Source organism: Podarcis raffonei, chromosome 14, assembly GCF_027172205.1.
Source record: "Podarcis raffonei isolate rPodRaf1 chromosome 14, rPodRaf1.pri, whole genome shotgun sequence".
In the NCBI taxonomy this organism is placed as follows: domain Eukaryota; kingdom Metazoa; phylum Chordata; class Lepidosauria; order Squamata; family Lacertidae; genus Podarcis; species Podarcis raffonei.
This window is the reverse complement of record NC_070615.1, coordinates 14,413,641-14,433,620: the sequence shown is the minus strand read 5'-3', so window position 1 is coordinate 14,433,620 and position 19,980 is coordinate 14,413,641. Positions and strand designations below refer to the sequence as shown.

The following is a 19,980-nucleotide window of genomic DNA, read 5'->3' as shown; positions in this document are numbered from 1 at the left end:
TAGCTAGTGTTAAGAGAATGCATCAAGCATCTCCAAAAAGATCATTCTCCTCTAGCATGGCCACAAGGAGGAAATTGGAAGCTTCCACTGATATTTGAATTAACCACCATTTAGTGTGGTTATCAAAGAAAGTTTAAGGATAAATACAATTCAATACAAGAAACAATATGCTTACACTAGCAATTCATTTTGAAAACAGAATTATTTTATCCATAAAATAAAAATCTAAAGTAATTTCAAAACATTTTTTATTTCACTTCCCAAACTTATGTTTAGGACTACAACTTAGAACTAGATATTTTTGTAATAGTAGTTGCTATTCCCATTATTTGAATTGCATCCACACATACTGTACATTGCGTACCCTGCCACTAGATTTTTAATCCAGTGTATGTCTTTAACATATATTGTCCAGAGGATTGAAAACTAACTGCAAGCTCGTTCATTCTCTTTTGCTTCCCTCTTCACTTTTAATTTCTTGTTTAGTGCTAACCACTGTTTGTCGTTATGGTCTGGATGGAAACACAAATCATTCTTGGCCAATCCGAACATCATGGTAAACTATGGTTAGCACTAAACAAGAAACTGAAAGTGATGGTGCATGAGGAAGAGGATAAACACATGGGCCTACAAGGTCATTTCCAGCCCTCCAAACCATGATTTGAAAAATTGAGCCAGTAGCACTTTAAAAAGAAATTAATGTGGTTTGGGAGCTGTATTTGACACAGTCTACTTCCATCAGAAGCTCTAGCCAACCATTGCTTAAGCTGCAAAAATTGACTCAACCTTTTCTGCAGTCCAACACAGCTAGACGGAAAGCTTACTGTACCTTAAAGTTGGGCAATTTGAGTGTTTTAATAAAGTTCACGCAGAAAGCAATTCCCAGGATATCTTGCAAAATCCATACCCAGCTAGAACAAACAAAAAAAATTGTTGCAGTAAAACACAGGGACAAAATATTGCACATAAAGCTGCAATCCTCAACTCACTTATTACAGGTTAAACCCCCTTGAAAACAGTGCAATTAATTTTGAATTGCAATTAATTTTGAATTGCAATTCAAAATTTTGAATTGCAATTAATTTTGAAAACAGTGCAATTAATTTTCCTAATGGAAAGAGAGGATGGAAAAGCCTGCCTGTCTATGCAGGATTTGGACCCTGACCTAAATATTTTGAAGGCAACACAGATTTAGAAAGCAACAAAGCTAGCATTTCTCTTCATTTCAATTCTGAATCTGAGAACTATTCACATACCTATTTTCATTCCGAAACACTGCCCAAACAACAGATGTCGTTATGCATATTAGAGCGAGAAAAAAGAGTCTCACTTCAAGGCATCTGTCCCAGCATGGAAACCTAAAAATAAAACGGGACAATAATATGTTACAAATACAGCAAATAATACATCTAGTTCTCCAAAAGATACCACAAGCGCAGCTTGCCAGCTATAGGCATCATCCAAAGCAATTTTCTATGGGGGTTTTGCATTCCAGTCAAAGTATATTTTGTGTATGGGGAAGGGCCGCAGCTCTGAGGCAGAGCAATTGTCTTCCATGCAAAAAGTCCCAGGTTTGGTCCCCAGAATCTATAAGTAGGAATGGGAGAGATTATTGTCCGAAACCCTGGACAATCAGTGAGCTGGCAATACTGACCAATGGACTCAGTCACTACCGTATTTTTCACTCTATAAGATGCACCTTTTCCCTCCTAAAAAGTAAGGGGAAATGTGTGTGCGTCTTATGGAGCGAATGCAGGCTGCACAGCTATCCCAGAAGACAGAACAGCAAGAGGGATTGATGCTTTCGCTGCGCAGTGATCCCTCTTGCTGTTCTGACTTCGCTTCGCTGGAGAGGTGCTGCGCAGAGAGGGAAAGCTGCGCAGCACCCCTTGCACAGCTGTCAACTTTCAGATTTGAAAATAAGGGATCAGCAGCCTCAAAAATAAGGGATCAGCAGCCTCACCTGTCCCGGGGACAGTCTACGGGATATCTAACAATCCGGGATAGCAGCGGGAAACGGCGCTGGAATAAGGGAATTTCCCGCAAAAAAAGGGAAGGTTGATAACTATGGCCCCTTCAGCAAAGCAGGAGGAGAAATGGAGCCCCTTCCGTTTCTCCTCCCGCTTTGCTGGAGAGGCGCTGCACAGAGAGGGAGAGAATTTTTTTTTCTTGTTCTCCTCCTCTAAAACTAGGTGCGTCTTATGGTTGGGTGCATCTTATAGAGCGAAAAATACGGGCATATTGCAGCTTCCTCTAGTAATAAGTTCTAATACTTGCAGAGTGTTTCAAAGCACTTCATGTGTATTATCAAGTTGCAACCCTAATAGCAACCCGATAAATATTGTTACCCCACCCCCAGGTTGCAGGTTGGGGTGGGAGGTGGAGGGGAGGAAGAGAAGCAGCTGACGGAATGACTACCCTAAGGTCACCTAGTGAACTCATGGCAGAGGTGAAACAGGAACTTCCTGGTTCCTAGCTCAGTCTCTAACCATACCGAGAAGGAATTGAAAGAGGAGGCATTATGTAGGTGTTCTGGCAGGCAGATCCAAACATATTAGATAAGGGGGTGGAGGACTCTGACACCAAGGGCAAGGAACTCACGTTGGATCTGGGAATTGAAAGGAAGCCAATGAAGGGGTTTAAAGGAGAAGCATCATGTGATCAAAGTGACATGAAAGGTGGCTTGATAGTTGTTGTTGTTGTTTAGTCGTTTAGTCGTGTCCGACTCTTCGTGACCCCCTGGACCAGAGCACGCCAGGCACTCCTGTCTTCCACTGCCTCCCACAGTTTGGTCAAACTCATGCTGGTAGCTTCGAGAACACTGTCCAGCCATCTTGTCCTCTGTTATCCCCTTCTCCTTGTGCCCTCAATCTTTCCCAACATCAGGGTCTTTTCCAGGGAGTCTTCTCTTCTCATGAGGTGGCCAAAGTATTGGAGCCTCAGCTTCAGGATCTGTCCTTCCAGTGAGCACTCAGGGCTGATTTCCTTCAGAATTGATAGGTTTGATCTTCTTGCAGTCCATGGGACTCTCAAGAGTCTCCTCCAGCACCATAATTCAAAAGCATCAATTCTTCGGCGATCAGCCTTCTTTATGGTCCAGCTCTCACTTCCATACATCTCTACTGGGAAAACCATAGCTTTAACTATACGGACCTTTGTTGGCAAGGTGATGTCTCTGCTTTTTAAGATGCTGTCTAGGTTTGTCATTGCTTTTCTCCCAAGAAGCAGGCGTCTTTTAATTTCGTGACTGCTGTCACTATCTGCAGTGATTATGGAGCCTAAGAAAGTAAAATCTCTCACTGCCTCCATTTCTTCCCCTTCTATTTGCCAGGAGGTGATGGGCCCAGTGGCAGTAGAGTAGCATAAAGCAGGCTTCCTCAACCTCGGCCCTCCAGATGTTTTTGGCCTACAACTGCCATGATCCCTAGCTATCAAGACCAGTGGTCAGGGATGATGGGAATTGTAGTCTCAAAACATCTGGAGGGCCAAGGTTGAGGAAGCCTGTCTTAAAGGGACCAAGACAAGTCCACAGAAGAAAGAGAAGGTTGCAGTTTTCTAGCAACAGCCAGCCAGAAGATGAAGCAGAGTTTCTGCTGAGGGGATAAAGAAAGAAGTGATGAACCTTGGTAATGGAGTGAACAGGGAGAGCAAATGAGAGGAATATAATATAAAGCTTAGGCTGAATGCCTGATCAACAAGGCATATGGTAACACTGGCAATGGATAAGGAGAGAAGGGCTTGGGATGAAAGATGAGAAATCCAGTCTTTGGCATATTGAGTTTTGGGCAATGACATGCAAACAGAAATCTGGTCAGACTGAGGTGTAGGATTGGAGTGAGGAAGTAGAGACAGAAAGCTGGGTGTCATGTGCATATAGGAACTACTGATGAGGATTTTGAGAAAAAAGAGCAAAAAGCCAAGAACAGTTCTCTGAGTCACAGAAAAGAGAAGGAAAACAGGAAATGAGCTTCCACCTACATAAACACTGAAATAATGATTAGACAGATAGGAAGAGAACATGGTGAGGACAACATCACAGAGACTTCTGGCTTAAAGGAGTCAAACAGGAGGGGGGGGCGGAAAGCAGACCATCTGTATCAAGGGCAGAGGAAAGGACAAGAATGAGAACAGAACAGAGACTATTAGATTTTGCAGCAAGGAGTGATTTTTCTGGGGGCAACTTCAATGGATTGAAAAGGGTGTAAATTGGATTGGAGGAAGTCACCAAGCACAGTTAGAGGAAAGAAAGTCAAGACAGCAGTACACTCCCGGAGTTTGGAGGCAAAGGGGAGAAGAGTGGCAGCTGGAGAGGAAAGGTGGGTTAAGGGGTGGATTTTTGAGGAATAGGGAAGACAGGGGCACATTTGCATGCAGGAAGAAAGGAGGAAGAGGTGTTGGAGAGGGAGATATAGAGATTAATTGTGTGGAAGAGGGGACTAACAGCAGGTTGGGAAACAGAAGGATATGGAATCAGGGGAGCAAGTGGAGATGTGAGAGGATGACAACTGGGTAGTCGACTCATCAAGTGAGACACAAGAGGAAACATTCATTTTACAAGCCAAAAGCCTGACCATATAAGATAATTTTTCTTAGCCACAAAGCTATTTAGGAAAGTCATGTGGACTTAAGGACTGTACCTGCATTGCCCATAAGGTATTTTTCTAACTATGGCATGAAGACAGTTGAACAGGCTTGATGCAGATGCGAGGCAGAAAACTGTGATGACGGCATACACTGGACAAAAAAGGAAAATAAGGATACATTGGATACAAGCATGCCATTACAAATTATTCAAAGGGGAAAAAAAGATTGTTCATGCTAAACTGGATGGAATTATTGATGATGCACAATGGAAGACTATGTGGACCACTAGACCAGCAAAGTCTGTATCTTGTTTGGGAACATATCCTAAAATAAATATAATGCGAGTGCAGGACACCTGTTCAGATCTCACAAATATCACCCAACTTTACTCCCATGTGCTGGTCAGGTTGCAATAGCAGGGGTGCGTACTGCCCCCGACTGTGGAAGTGTCCATTGGCTAATGCTTTTTGGATGAAGTGTAAAGAAATTACAGACATTGTGACAGAACCACTGCAAATTATGTCTGAAGACATAAATATGGACATCAGAGCTAAGGCGCTTCTAATCTTTTTACCAATGGCTGTTCAGTTTTCGATTGCTCAAAATGGAAAACCTAGAAATTTTGGACCTTGCATTGTGGTAACATTGAATTTAAGAGTTATACAGGGCAAAGCCCTCTTTATGTGGCTTGGTGGAATTTCATTAATTATATTAACAACACCAGTCCACAACACCGGTTTTCAGCAGTTATCTATGAAAATCTGGAATTCATGCCTGTGCTCTTTCAAATGTTACTTTCTTTTTACCGATACCATAGAATCATAGAATCACAGAGTTGGAATAGACCACAAGGGCCATCGAGTCCAACCCCCTGCCAAGCAGGAAACACCATCAGAGCACTCCTGACATATGGTTGTCAAGCCTCTGCTTAAAGACCTCCAAAGAAGGAGACTCCACCACACTCCTTGGCAGCAAATTCCACTGTCGAACAGCTCTTACTGTCAGGAAGTTCTTCCTAATGTTTAGGTGGAATCTTCTTTCTTGTAGTTTGGATCCATTGCTCTGGAGCAGCAGAAAACAACCTTTCTCCCTCCTCTATATGACATCCTTTAATATATTTGAACATGGCTATCATATCACCCCTTAACCTCCTCTTCTCCAGGCTAAACATGCCCAGCTCCCTTAGCCGTTCCTCATAAGGCATCGTTTCCAGGCCTTTGACCATTTTGGTTGCCCTCCTCTGGACACGTTCCAGTTTGTCAGTGTCCTTCTTGAACTGTGGTACCTTTGCCTCATTTTCTTCACCTCCCTTGTATCACTTACTATTTTGTTTTTTTTATTCTTAGTAATATGGAATGTAGCGTATGAAATGTAACCTTGCCTCCTCCGGGATGTTATTACATTTTTATGTCCGTCTATTTTGATTTATGCTTCCATCATACACAAACACTCTCTAGCTAATATCCTGAGCACATTCACTCAGAAGTAAACGCTGCCACTGAGGTCAACAGGGTTCAGTTCCTAGTAAGTATATCTAGGATTGCAGCCACTGTTGTGTTCATGCATTTTCCTGAGGAAATATGCTTTGCCCTGAAGCCAGTCCTGGTTTGGTGTTGCTTTGGGCTGATAGTTGCTTCTCCCCTTCTCTCTCGTACTGCTATCTCCCTTCCTGTTGTCAGTTTGCATTTCTTAGTGCAGAAAGTACAGTGGTACCTCGGGTTAAGAACTTAATTCGTTCCAGAGGTCCGTTCTTAACCTGAAACTGTTCTTAACCTGAAGCACCACTTTAGCTAATGGGGCCCATTGACTCAGAGAGATGATCAGAGGTTCGTCAGCAAATTCATACATATGAACATGACCAAAACAATTCCCATTTTCCCAAGGTGGTCTCAGCTCACCATGGAGAGAAAAAACTGAATATTGCTCATGAAAAATATGGAGTATCACCATATATCTGGATAACTGGGTGACCTTGGGCCTGTCATCATCTCTCAGACTATTTTATTTTATTTAACATTTTATTTTTTCTGCTTCCTCATAAAAGCCTCTATGCAATCTACATAATCTACATAAAACAGACATTAAAATTATCAACGAAATTTGGAAGTTAAAAACAAGTTGGCCTTAAATAAAATTCAAAATATAAATAAAACCAGCAGCTTTAAAAAGTGTGTTATCAAAGAATATTACAGATTAGCAGGTGCTGAAAACAGTACAGCTAAGATGTATGCCTAACCAATTTGTTAGGGTTGTTGTGAGGATAAGATATGGAGGAAAGGGAGGATGGAGAATAATAATAATAATAATAATAATAGTAATTTATTATTTATACCCCGCCCATCTGGGAGGCTTCAAAAAAAATATTAAAGTACTGTAATACATCAAACATTAAAAGCTTCCCTAAACAGGGCTGCCTGTAATTATTATTATTATTATTATTATTATTATTATTATTATTATTATGCCTTTTTACCCCAACAGGCCTCAAGGCAACTTATAGATAAAAGGAGCCATGCATCTTGAACTCTTTAGAGGAAAGGTGGATTTTTTTATTTTTATTTATATATATATATATATATATATATATATATATATATATATATATATTCTCTATTTGTTTGTTTGTTTGTTTACTTATTTTATCCATCTATCTAATCTAATCTATCTATCTATCTATCTATCTATCTGTCATCTATCTCCCCCCCCCACACACACACCGGAGGCTGTAGCTCAGTGGATATTTATTATAAAAATATCCACTGAGCTACAGCCTCCTTGTGGGCAAAAGTAGAGAAGATGCTTGCATATATAAAATCAAACAGAAGGAGAACAGAAGGCGCATCCTACGTAGAACTAAATAAAGCTATGTAAATTCAGTGTTGAATTCAGGCAGGGCCCCAGTTTTCACTAAGTCTGTAAGCTTGAAATTGGGGCTGGACCACTCCCTATAAGAAACAAAGCGTATCAGGAAAAAGTCTTGCTAGAATGTTTTCTTTCTTTTTTTATGGGGCATTCAATCATCGAGACCCCACTAGCAACCCGGACCAAAGCGTACGACCTCAGCAGGAAGCAGTCTTAAGAAGGCATGGCAAGTTCAGAAAGTCAAACCAGAACAAATCCAAATGTCTCCTTACCTAGATATTTGTAGAAGTAGTACATCAAGACTAGCATAATACAACAGATGGCAACAAAGAAAACAGCAGTCATGGGAGTTAAAACCACGTTTTCTTCACTTTCTGACGAGTCGCTGTTTCCATCATTTGAAGACCGCTTCAGACTCTCACTGTGAGGGTAAGCAGAAGCAGTTATAGGCTCTCACTGCATCTTGTTACCATTTTCAACATAGGTCAATATGTGGGTGTTTCTTTCTGCTTTAGTCATGGATTGGCTTTTCTCAGCTAAGCAACATTCAGCAAGATTACATCATGGTTCATAGAATAAATATATATTTATCTTATGGCATATGCGGAACTTAATATTTATTAGTCCATTCATTAGTATTAATATGAACGTAATACGTTTCAGTCACAAAAGACATCTGCTCTTAGGACTTCCCTATAGGAATGCTTTTTCTAGTTGTTCCGGTGGAGAAATGCCCATAAGAAGCATCAGACTTGAAATTCTGCACAGGTTTTCCAGGAAACCTATTCCTTAACAGTCCATGTGGCTTTTCAATGGCTTTTCAATGCCAACAGTATTTTGCAGGCATCGTGCCAAAAAGTGTCCCCATGGAGAAAACACTACAAAATTAAAAATCAAGTAATTATCAGTTATAGATTTGATATTTATATTGAATAAACATCACCTTTAGTGAGATACTGAGATTCCTTTCTGTATTCAGCTCATCTCTAAGCAGTGCACTTGGCAGGGTTACTAATTTGGTCCAATCAGACATTGTGGACCATAATGCTTTTTGGAGACGCTTAACAAAGCCACACAAGTCTACCATCAAACTGGGCCTTCTCCATGGGAATGCTTCTGGCATAATAATAATAATAATAATAATAATAATAATAATAATAAATTTTTATTTACATCCCACCCTCCCCAGCCAAAGCCGGGCTCAGGGCGGCTAACAACAATAAAATAATACAATATTCTAAAATCATTTCATTATAAAATTAATTCAAATCAAATTTATGGCAACCATTGGGCTAGAGTTCTGTGAAGACTGCCAAAGGAGGGAGTCAGGCTGTGCCCTGGCCAAAGGCCTGGTGGAACAGCTCTGTCTTGCAGGCCCTGCGGAAAGATGTCAAGTCCCACAGGGCCCTGGTCTCTTGTGGCAGAGCGTTCCACCAGATTGGAGCCACAGCCGAAAAAGCCCTGGCTCTGGTTGAGGCTAGCCTAACCTCTCTGTGGCCTGGGGCCTCCAAGATGTTTTTGTCTGAAGATCGTAAGTTCCTCTGTGGGACATACCAGGAGAGGCAGTCCCGTAGGTAAGAGGGTCCTAGGCCGTATAGGGCTTTCAAGGTTAAAACCAGCACCTTAAACCTGATTCTGTACTCCACCGGGTTGTATCCAGCTGGTTGTCCTGCTCAGATGGAATTATCCATGAACAGGATACTGGATTTATTGGGAAATCTGTGTGGTCCATCTTGATCATTGGATGGCAGCAGCTCTCCAGGGTTTCAGACGGAGGTCTCCCTGAGCTCTACCTGCAAGCAGACACTCTAACTATTGTCTGTTGCCCAGTTGCAAATTTATGGATTTCACCATCTTTTGCTCTTCCCATACAACTTAATGACCAGGACCTTGATCCCCACATATTTATCGTTTGAGAGAAAGAGAGAACGAACACACAATGCAAAATTGTTCCCGTAGCAGCAAATGTGTTGTCCCACGACAGGAACTTTTCATATATGAAGGTTAAACCAAGGAAACTTACAGTTCTGCCATTCCACTCCAGTAGCCTCCCAATGCTACAGAGACCACAGCAATTAGAAAGATAGCCACCATGCTGAAGTCAAATTTTGGGGGAGGTGGTGAATATAATGTCACGTTCACGTTCTTTCCAAGATCCTGGAAATTATAAAAGCATCGGATTAGAGATGTCTGTTGAAAGGAGACGCTTTACATTTCAATATCTGACCACAATTCTGGGATATTCTGAAGAAGAAGAAGAAGAAGAGTTTGGACTTGATATCCCGCCTTTCACTCCCTTTAAGGAGTCTCAAAGCGGCTAACATTCTCCTTTCCCTTCCTCCCCCACAACAAACACTCTGTGAGGTGAGTGGGGCTGAGAGACTTCAGAGAAGTATGACTGGCCCAAGGTCACCCAGCAGCTGCATGTGGAGGAGCGGGGAATCGAACCTGGTTCACCAGATTACGAGTCTACCGCTCTTAACCACTATACCACACTGACTCTCCCTTGCAAGGAAGTCCACTTTCCTTTACCAAACCACTTGCTTACACATGCATATTTTAGTCATTTGTAGCACATCAAACGGCCAAAACAAGAAAAGAGCTAGGGTGGTTCTAGTTTTGAATGAGGAGATGCAGGTTCAAAACCCCATGAAGATCACTGGATGACTTTGAGCCCTGCTAGCCTAACCTATCTCACAAGTTTGTAGAAAGGACATAGCGGAGAAGCACGAAGAACATGGGAAAAAATTCAGGAAAGAGAATAAACTCTTCTCCAATGTACAAAAATACTGGCCACCAAGAAGCAATTCTCATTCATGATGTGAATGTAGAAGACTGCAGCAACAAAACTATTCACAGCTCAATCTTCACCCATTGGCCTGGTTTGCATGTCAGGTTAAGCCAAACCATGGCTTAACACTGGCATGCAAGCATGCAGCAGCAACAGCACCATCTCTGGGTGGCCGTGGGCACCCACAAAAATTTTAATGTGAGGGCCGGCCCCCCTCAATATTCCGCAGCTAGGTGGGCTCCATTGGGCCCTCCCCATCATAGCAGCAGGAGGGCCCAATGGAGTCTGCCACAGCCTCAGCAGGCCCCACCAGACCTTTCGGAGGGCATGCCTAGCACTCATCCCCAATCATTTTGCTGCTGTGCTGCATTGAGCTAAGCCACGCTTTGGTTTAGTGTGTCGTCTGAACCCAGGTTCATGATTCAGCTCTCCTGGACAAATCTGTCAGTTTGCATTTCTTAGTACAGAAAGTATTGATCTGATGTGTAGAGATCTTTCCTGTTCTGCTTAATTCAAGAGGGTTCTTGAAGCTTGTCTATGTGAAAGCAGGAGGTTTCTGACGTTTGGGTTATTCCTTCTGGGAAGCTGAGTACAGTTGGTTTAAACTGGTTCTGTTATACTTTCTGTCAAGGTTATGCTGACTATAATGGTAAGGCCAGAAGGAGCCTGAACTCACTTTCTTTTTCTATGTCTTTGTTCTGATGTGGTGTTCTGTTCTGTATGCCATAGTGTTAAGGTTTAGTCTTATAAGTTGTTGTTAAGTTTAAGATAAGTCTGTTGCAACTGGATTTCTTATGGACTGTGCCAATCCTGAATGTATTGGATTTGTGACCATTACGCTCATTTGCCTTCAGTAGCAGTAAAGCTCTGCTGGATGAAATTGCCTCTGGTCTATTTTTTGGGAACTCTGCAACGTGTTTAAGTTTTTTCCTTCACACACAGACGACAAAATCATGAGACATAAATCATAGCAGAAAGCTTGGTTGCAGTTTGTGGTTAGTGTGAAGAGAACTAACTGATGAACCAGGGTTCGGACAACGTGCTAAACATGGCTTACCATGCTTTATCATTATTGTATGAAAAACTAAGCCATGCTTAGTTTAGCGTGGCTTAGTTTAGCATAAACGTAGCTCAGTGCAGCACAACAGTAAAATGACTGGGGAGGAGTAGCCACAATCTCCTTTCCAGGGCTCTGTGCTAAGCCATGTGTCACTTAGTGCAATGTGCAAACCAGGCCACTGTATTCTTCTAAGAAACTGCCTCCCACCTTTATCACCATTCTATGAAAAGCAGCACACAAAATGAAAAAAATAAGATGCAAAAAAGAGGATTTTAGCTGCAAGCATAATCTACCATGGCCATTTAATAAACCAAGTACATCATGCTCCTTCATTCTGATTGCAAGTGTTCTAATGAAAAATGAACACACAGTGGTAAAAATTAATGCTGACAAAGACAAACAAAAAAGAGGAAATTGGTCAAGTAACTGTCAGAGAAGAAAATAATGCACAAATATTGTCATTGTATCCAACTAAATCCTAGACTCATTGAAAGAAATGAGTGAGTCATGACCTCTTATTTCAACTCTGCGTAGGAATGAGTTGAATACAGCCCTTGATTAAGGTGCTTTGTTTTTGGGAAAAGATGTTTCATCCACCATCTCTCTTCCTTTTTAGGAACATATCAGAGCAGATAAAAAAACAAGTTACTGAAGTCAAGACAACATAGCAAAGTATTTTCAGAGACTTCAAAGTATCTATGAAATGTCCATCCTAGTAATCAGAAAGTGAAAAAAGAGCAAAGGAGATACAACGAGATGCTGCAAAAAGTGTATTTATCTGATTGGATTTCACCTGACCAAGTACTGAAAGAGGGGAGAAGAGGGAAGAAACAGGCCCAGAAGTGAAATCAAAATCTCTCATTTCCAAACCCATTTCAACTCCCATTTTCCGAAGCAATCCAGAAAAGTACTTACCTCTTTCAAATTGATTATATCTTCATTGCTTACAAGTGTAATTGGGATGGTGATGTTTGCAGTCTTGTTACCATAAGGAGTATCCTAGAAAAAGGACACTCATAATGCGTCTGCTTTACTGAACGAATCTCTACTTAAAAGTCTATCAAAACATTCTGTCTTACCCCTAGGCCCATACTACATATTACTGCAGATTAATATGGCAGATCTGGATCATGGTATGCAACCAGAGCTGTAGCTAGGTGATCTTGCGCCCCTCGCAGAACAGTCCAGACTGCACCCCCTAGCCACAAACAAATTAGCTCTTCTTTCTGCCTCTCCTCCAACCCCACCCCCCACCCCATTCAATTCACTCTCTATTTAAAACCATTTCTTATGAGGCAATATTCAATATCTAAATTTATGGACATATTTTTAAGCCGATTTTGCGCCCTACCATCACCTGTGTCCCTGGTGGGGGCCCACCTCGCCACCCCCTAGCTATGGCCCTGTATGCAACCAGTCCAGGATGGCACTCACCTGAAAAATCAGGTGTGCAGCTTGGGGTCAGTCCTGGACTCATTGCTGTCTGGAGAGGCACAAGTGCCTGGCAGTGCCCAGGAGTGCTTTTTATGAGTGTCATTTTGTATACCAGCTTTTTATCTGTCGTCATCACCCATATAATATTTCCCCTCTTCAGTTCTCACCATCAATATCAGCAAGAAGGAAAGGGTATTTATGATGATGGCCACCAAAATATAGAACTGCTTTGCAACTGACCGAAGCCTTGCCCCTTCAATCCTAACCCTAGATTAAGATTTGGTAGGGCCTTCAGGAGCCAAATAAAATTGGGCAAGTTCTAGATTACCGTCAGATGGCCATCTCGGATTCAAAAAGGGGAAAAACACCGCCACCTTAATGAAATCCACAGTAATGCAACAAAGACAACCACCACAATTTAAGCAAAACATTTTTCATGCAAAAGCAGCCATGTCTATTAGAACTTACTATGCCAGTGTCACTGGCGATGAGCAGCATTTTAGCACCAAGTTTCTGAGCAATCTCTGCCTTTTCTACAAAAGTGCAGTTTCCTCTCGACACAACGATTGCTTTGTCCTTGACAGTTTCATGAGTGGCATCCGAGGGACTGCAAAGCAATTTGGGGGTCAAGATCTCCAGTCTTGTATATGTCTAAGATGCAAAAGGAAAAGATTGGAAGTGCAAGAGAATTCTGTAATATAGCTGAAGCAGTTAATCTAACAGTCTTATTATTTACTGAAAACAGATGGAATAAAGATCATGACACTATGAAGCTGAAAAGTCATTAGCAAAGAAACTGTACTTCCAGACACCTTAGTGGTTTAGTTTAATATTGTATTTACTGTACCACTCAGACTGCTGGCATGGGATACTGTTTCTATGTGTTCTACGTTAACACTCCTTGAAAGCAGAACTCTAGTCCAGCATCCAGACTAGTCATCTGTTTGCAGCAAGTTTCTTTTACCAGGGGAATATTTGCAACTATTATCTGAAACCATTCTACTTTTTCAGACCTCAAAACCACTTCATTCTCACTACATTTTGTTGCACACATAGATCTAGCCTTACTTCAAGGGCCTTTTCTGGCACACCCACACCATACATGGCATAGTCTAGATGGAAAGATTGTGCCATTAGGATGTGAATGATTGTGACATATTTTCCCAAGGAAAAGTCACTTGATTCTTAGGAAATACAAGAGTATAATTACTTACAACGTTATTTAAGGCACTAGGCAGGGAGGTCCACTCAGAGTTATAATATATGCAGTAGTCCTTTGTTAACAGAGGATTATCAATCTGAATTGCATGCAAGATTCCTTGACCGGCGCTGACCTATAATTGAAAAAGATTTTTTCCATTAACCACTTTAAAATACGAATGAAAATGCTGACTAGCATCATTTTGAAAGGGTTTTAGATTACGCAATGCCAAATCATTTTTTATGAAAGCATAATACTAGGATCCCAATACTAGGAACACAGCAGGGCCTTTCAGAGCATTTTCATACAGCTCAGATTCCGCCCCCCCAAAAAAAAACCCTGAAAGATTAATATGTTAAGAACATGAGGGAAAGGTACTCTAACATTGGCATGTGCTTGAGCTACAACAAATTAAAAACTATGAAATTTGCACTATGAAATTTGCATAAGCCTAACACATATTTACTGATACAGTGGTACCTTGGTTTCCCAACTTAATCCGTTCTGGAAGTCCGTTCTTAAACCAAAGCATTCTTAAACCAAGGCATGCTTTCCCATAGCAGCAGGGGACTCAATTTACAAAGGGAACACACTCAACAGGAAGCGGAACATGTTCTGCTTCCAAGGCAAAGTTCACAAACCAAAACACCTACTTCCGGGTTTGCAGTGTTCTTAATCCAAGTTGTTCATAAACTAAGCTGTTCTTAAACCAAGGTACCACTGTATATGCTTCTTTATTTATTTTATTATGGATATTTTACTGATTTGATTGTTGTTCCCTGTAGTGTGTGTGTGTGTGTGTGTGTGTGTGTATTGAAAGGCAGGTTAAAAGTTTTCTACATGAACAAATATAGACAGGAATAAAAGGGTGAAACAATCCAAATCCCTATACTTGATAAACTGATACACGTTAATTTCATTGAGTTATTATATTTGTTAGTAGTTTTTCTCACAGTGACCCAAGGTGACTTACATTAAAACCATTTAAGAACATCCAGTGAAAATAAAAAAGCACAATTAAACAGATAAAACACATCAGGGCTTACTGATCCCATCCCACCATTCTAATTAATAGCCAAAAGCCTGGGTAAAGAGAAAAGTCCTTTCCTAGTGCCTAAAATAGAAAAAGATGGTGCCAGGCATGTCTTCTTGGGGAAAGCACTGGAGTATAGGTCAAATCCAGTACTCTGAATTGAGCACTGGTAGCCCAGCGCATTTGTTCCAGAATCAGTGTTACATGTTCAGATTGACCTGCCCGAGTCAACAACTGGCCAGCTGCAATTTCTGAACTGTTTCTACACCAGCTGCAGTTTCTGAACTATTTTCAAAGGCAGCCCAACATACAGTAGGACATTGCAGTAGTTCCTTGTTGGGAGCATAAAATCCTGGATTATTAAGCACCAATGCTCCTGCCTTGGTGCGAGATGGGAAACCAACCAGCAAGACAAGGATAACCAGAGCTTCCCATTATGTGTAAACCAGGAACTACTGTTAAGGGCTTCCAAACAAAGATAACTTTAAACCATGCTTTGAAATCCTGGCTTGTTTAGAAGCCATTAACCATAGTTTCCTGGTCCAAACATAACAGGAAACTATGGTCAACTGCAGCTTCCAGGCTTGTGCAAAGGTGCACGGAACTTGAACATATCCTTGTTTAAGAAGCAAGGATTTTATAGGCCAAACACAGCTTGCACAAGAGATGAAATGAAAACAGTATCAACAGTATTAGTCATGAGTAGGCAAACTAAGGACGGGGGCCAGATCTGGCCCAATCGCCTTCTAAATCCGGCCCACAGACGGTCCGGGAATCAGTGTGTTTTTACATGAGTAGAATATGCCCTTTTATTTAAAATGCATCCCTGAGTTATTTGTGGAGCATAGGAATTCTTTCCTCCCCCCCCCCCCGCAAAAGCTTTATTGGCCGAGGGAGCCGGCGTACAGCTTCCGGGTCATGTGGCCAGCATGACTAAGCCGCTTCTGGCGAAGCAGAGAAGTGCACAGAAACGCCATTTACCTTCCTGTCGGAGCGGTACCTATTTATCTACTTGCACTTTGACGTGCTTTCGAACTGCTAGGTTGGCAGGAGCAGGGACCGAGCAACGGGAATTCACTGCGTTGCAGGGATTCGAACCGCCAACCTTCTGATCGGCAAGCCCCAAAGGCTCAGTTGTTTAGACACAACACAGGAATAGAGGAACCTTCCTTATATAGCCAGACCACTAGTAAAAAGGTAAAGGACCCCTGGACGGTTAAGTCCAGTCAAAGGCGACTATGGGGTTGTGGTGCTCATCTTGCTTTCATCCTCAGGACAACCTGGGAAGTAGGCTAGGCTAAGAGATAGTCTCAACATTCCTAGTCCAGCTCTCAAACCATTATACTATGCTGGTTCCAGCATGCCTCCTTTAACTATTATACCATACTCAAAATCTGAGTTGTTAAAGCTTCATACCCACAATATCTGTTTTTCAATGAGCAATTCAGCAGTGAGCAGAATCATCTGAGTTTTGGAGTGCATTGTCAGCAGTATGCTGATGAGACACAGCGCTACTTAGAATAAAGGAATCTTAGAACTGTAGAGTTTGAAGAGACCCCAAGGCTAATCTAGTCCAACCCATCTGCAATGCAGGAATCTCAACTAGAACATACATGACAGATGGCCATCCAACCTCTTCTCAAAAACCTCCAAGGAAGGAGAATCCACCACCTCTCATGGAAGGCTGTTCCACTGTCAAACAGCTCTTACTAACATAAGGCTCTTCCTGATGTTTTACTTCTCTTTTACATCTGTAGGTGTAGCATGGGATGTGCTGGACCGTTTTCTTGCCTGGACTGGATGAGAGCCAACAAACTGAAGCTCAATCCAGATAAGACAGAGGCACTGTTAGTAGGGGGTTCTCTAGACCAGTGTTTCCCAACCTTGGGTCTCCAGCTGTTTTCAGACTACAGTTCCCATCATCCCTGACCACTGGTCTTGCTAGCTAGGGATGATGGGAGTTGTAGTCCAAAAACAGCTCAAGGCCCAATGTTGGGAAACACTGCTCTAGACCATGTGAATGGGATGTGGCCTGCTCTTGATTGGTTTGCACTCCCTCTGCAGGAGCAAATCCATAGCTTGGGGTTATTTCAGGATCCCTTGAGGATCAGGTGACCTCGGTGGCATGGAGTGCCTTCCATCAGCTTTGGCTGGTAGCCCAAGCTGCACTATCCGGAGAGGGATAACCTAACCTCTGTCGTCTATACTCTAGTAATGTCTTGGTTAGATTTCTGTAACTTGTTATATGTGGGGCTGCCTCTGAAGATGGTTCTGAAACTTCAGTGGCCAGGTTGCTCTCCGGGACAAAATAGTTTGAGCATAAAACACCAATCCTGGCCCAACTGTACTGGCTTCCAATTTCTGGGCCCAAATCAAAGTGCTACTTTTGACCTAGAAAGCCTTAAATGACTCAGGACACAATACATCAAGGACCACTTCTCCCCATATGAACCAACCTGGACCCTACAAATCATCAACTGAGGTTCTTCTTCGTGTGCTGCACAAGAAGTCCGGCTGGTGGCAACATGAGAACAGGTCTTTTCTGCGTTGGCTCCTCACTTGTAGAATGCTCTCCCCAGGGAGGCTTGCCTGACACCTTCATTACGTATCTTTAGATGCCAGGTGAATACATTCTTCTTCCCCAGGTCTTTGGCTAAGTAAACAATCTTAAAGTGTGTGTGGTGTTATTGTTATTACCTTATGTGTTTTTGTGTTTTTACACTGTAAACCACAGTGCGGTCCTCAGTTGAAGGGTGCTGCAGAAATCTAACTAACTAACAAATAAATAAAGCATTTATTTAAAACCGCATTAGTGATTGCAAATACAAATCTAGGCCTGGTAAAAATCTAAGAGCCATTGCATCACATTAATAGCACAACCTCGGTTGGGGTGATGCAGATAAAGTCTCAGGCATAATTCTCAATGCCTGCAGTTACCAAAGGCAGGGAGCAAGTTTAGCTCCCAAACCTAATAGTGTGAATTGCACCCTTTGACTTTCCCTCACAAAATGGGGGGGGGCAAGGATAAAACTTGACCTGCATCCTGGACTTGCGGTTATCCTGACAGCCGCTGAATGAGATCATGCCAGGGTGTGTGTACATACACACACATATACAGTGGACACTTGGGTTGCGAATGTGATCCGTGCGGGAGGCATGTTCGCAACCCGCAGTATTCGCAACCAGCAGCATCACGTATGCACACGTGCAGGTTGCAATTTGGCGCTTCTGCACATGCGCAAAGTGCAACTTAGTGCTTCTGCGCATGCACGAGCACAAAACCCGGAAGTAACCTGTTCCAGTACTTTCAGGTTCGGTGCGGTGCGCAACCCAAAAACGCACAACCCAAAGTATCTGTAACCCGAGGTATGACTGTACACACCTACAGCAAACGTCTACACAGAGACCCATCATTACCTCCTGGAATCTTTGATTGACATAACCAAGTCCTACCTACTAGAACTGGAGGCATTTTGTGAATTCATAGGAACAGCCAGGTAAAAAACAAATAAATCCACACCATCTCCCATCAGATCTCCGTGGTTCCCAACATGGGGCACACGCCCCACAGGGGGGCAATTTGATTTTTAAGGGGGGGCAATTCACGAATGAGTTATTAACAGTGAATGGCCTTCTAGGCGTCCTCCACGCGAATAGGAGCTCGCTTTTTGAGTAATAAGAATAATATGTCACGGGAGGGGGAGCTATCAGGATTTTAGAGGTGCTGAGGTGGCCAAAAAAATAAAAGGGTTGGGAACCACTGATTCTAATTGCACATTCAGTTCCTAACCCGGTGCCCCTGGAGGAGGGAGGCAAGCTGGGAGCGCCGGCAATGGCCACCGTACCGGTTTGCTCCTCACCCCGACCTACCAATAGCCATGGAGGTTTCTTTTTTTCTTCCCACCCCTCAGATCTACCCACAGCCATAGTTTCGTTAGTCCCGGGCTGTGATTCTGTTTACGTGGCAAAGCATTTTAGAAGAACCCGGTATCACAAACACACACACGGGATCGAGCCCCTTGCGCCTCAGAAACGCCCCTCGCTAGGGAAGCTTCCCCATGTTTCCCTCAGGAAGCCGCCCCGACCGCTACCCCGGGGCACGCCGGAGTAGCACGACGGGCGCCCGGTGCTTCGGAGGCCCGCTTCCGGGCCCAGGCAAACCCCTTACCAGCGGGAGGAGCAGGCCCCAAAGGGCGGCCCGGAGCAGCCGGGCGGCCCCCATCCTCCTTCCTCGACTCCTCGCCGCCGCCGCCGCCGGGTCTGGAAACGGGTCTTCTTCCCTCGCAGCACCTTGCGGCCCTTCTCCTCCGCGCCTCTCTCACTCTTAACTCACAAACAGACCCACACGAAATCACGCCCCGGTTTCTCTCGTCGTATCCGCGAGGCCGGCCGCCCTCCTCCGCTTCTCCTTTCGTTTCGCCCGGCCGTCTTGAAGCGGCGAGTCCCAAACGGGTCGCCTTTTTCTGGGCGGGATTTCGCCGCGGCGAGAGGCGGCCCGCCTGAGGGGAAGCCCAAGATGTCTCAAAGGTCTCTCTCGGGAAGCCCTCGAGGCCTTTGGGCAGCGGGGGGAAAGAGACGGCTGCTTATTTTTGAGGCCCCGGGGCTTGGCGGCTGTCGGGTAGGGAAATGTGGCGAGTTTGAGCGGCCGACGGTTCTCTGAGCATATTCAGAATTCCTCGCCGGGTTCCTGCGCCTGTTCAGAGTTGCCCCAAAGCCAAAACAACACACGCCTAATACCGAAGTGTCTCTTCCCTTTCGCTTTGTAAAGGAGACAAGGCGGCACCAGGTGTATGAAACCTCTCCAGAACAATTTCACCATTTAAAAACACTTGAAATTCTTTTTATTCCCCCACCTCCCCGTATTTTCTTACGTTGCAAGCCCAGCTGAGCTCCCTTTTGGGAGGATGAGTGGGGCATAAGATTTTTAAAATTTTAAGAGTTTTTTTATTATTATTCAGAAGGCCCAAGGACAAGCCTTTTGGTCTTTGTTTTAATAGTGTAACATTCCCCGCCCC

At 43.2% G+C, this 19,980-nt stretch overlaps 1 protein-coding gene across 3 annotated transcripts in view; it reads right to left on the bottom strand.

The window, feature by feature from the left end:
- The window catches only part of SPPL2A (signal peptide peptidase like 2A), a 37,244-nt gene extending 17,503 nt beyond the window's left edge, over positions 1 to 19,741 (bottom strand). The window contains exons 1-9 of one of the 3 annotated variants that reach the window (XR_008327527.1): positions 19,134 to 19,741; positions 13,946 to 14,065; positions 13,200 to 13,382; positions 12,213 to 12,296; positions 9,470 to 9,603; positions 7,719 to 7,867; positions 4,638 to 4,734; positions 1,257 to 1,358; positions 830 to 911 (exon numbers count right to left, since the gene is read on the bottom strand). Coding sequence is in view for 2 of the 3 variants with exons in the window: in XM_053365122.1 (XP_053221097.1) it covers positions 830 to 911; positions 1,257 to 1,358; positions 4,638 to 4,734; positions 7,719 to 7,867; positions 9,470 to 9,603; positions 12,213 to 12,296; positions 13,200 to 13,382; positions 13,946 to 14,065; positions 19,134 to 19,187 (1,005 nt within the window). In the remaining variant the exon portion in view is untranslated. The remainder of the gene's footprint in view (positions 1 to 829; positions 912 to 1,256; positions 1,359 to 4,637; positions 4,735 to 7,718; positions 7,868 to 9,469; positions 9,604 to 12,212; positions 12,297 to 13,199; positions 13,383 to 13,945; positions 14,066 to 19,133) is intronic. The other 2 variants (XM_053365122.1, XM_053365125.1) reach the window with 2 other exon arrangements.
- Between the last annotated feature and the right edge of the window lie 239 nt (positions 19,742 to 19,980).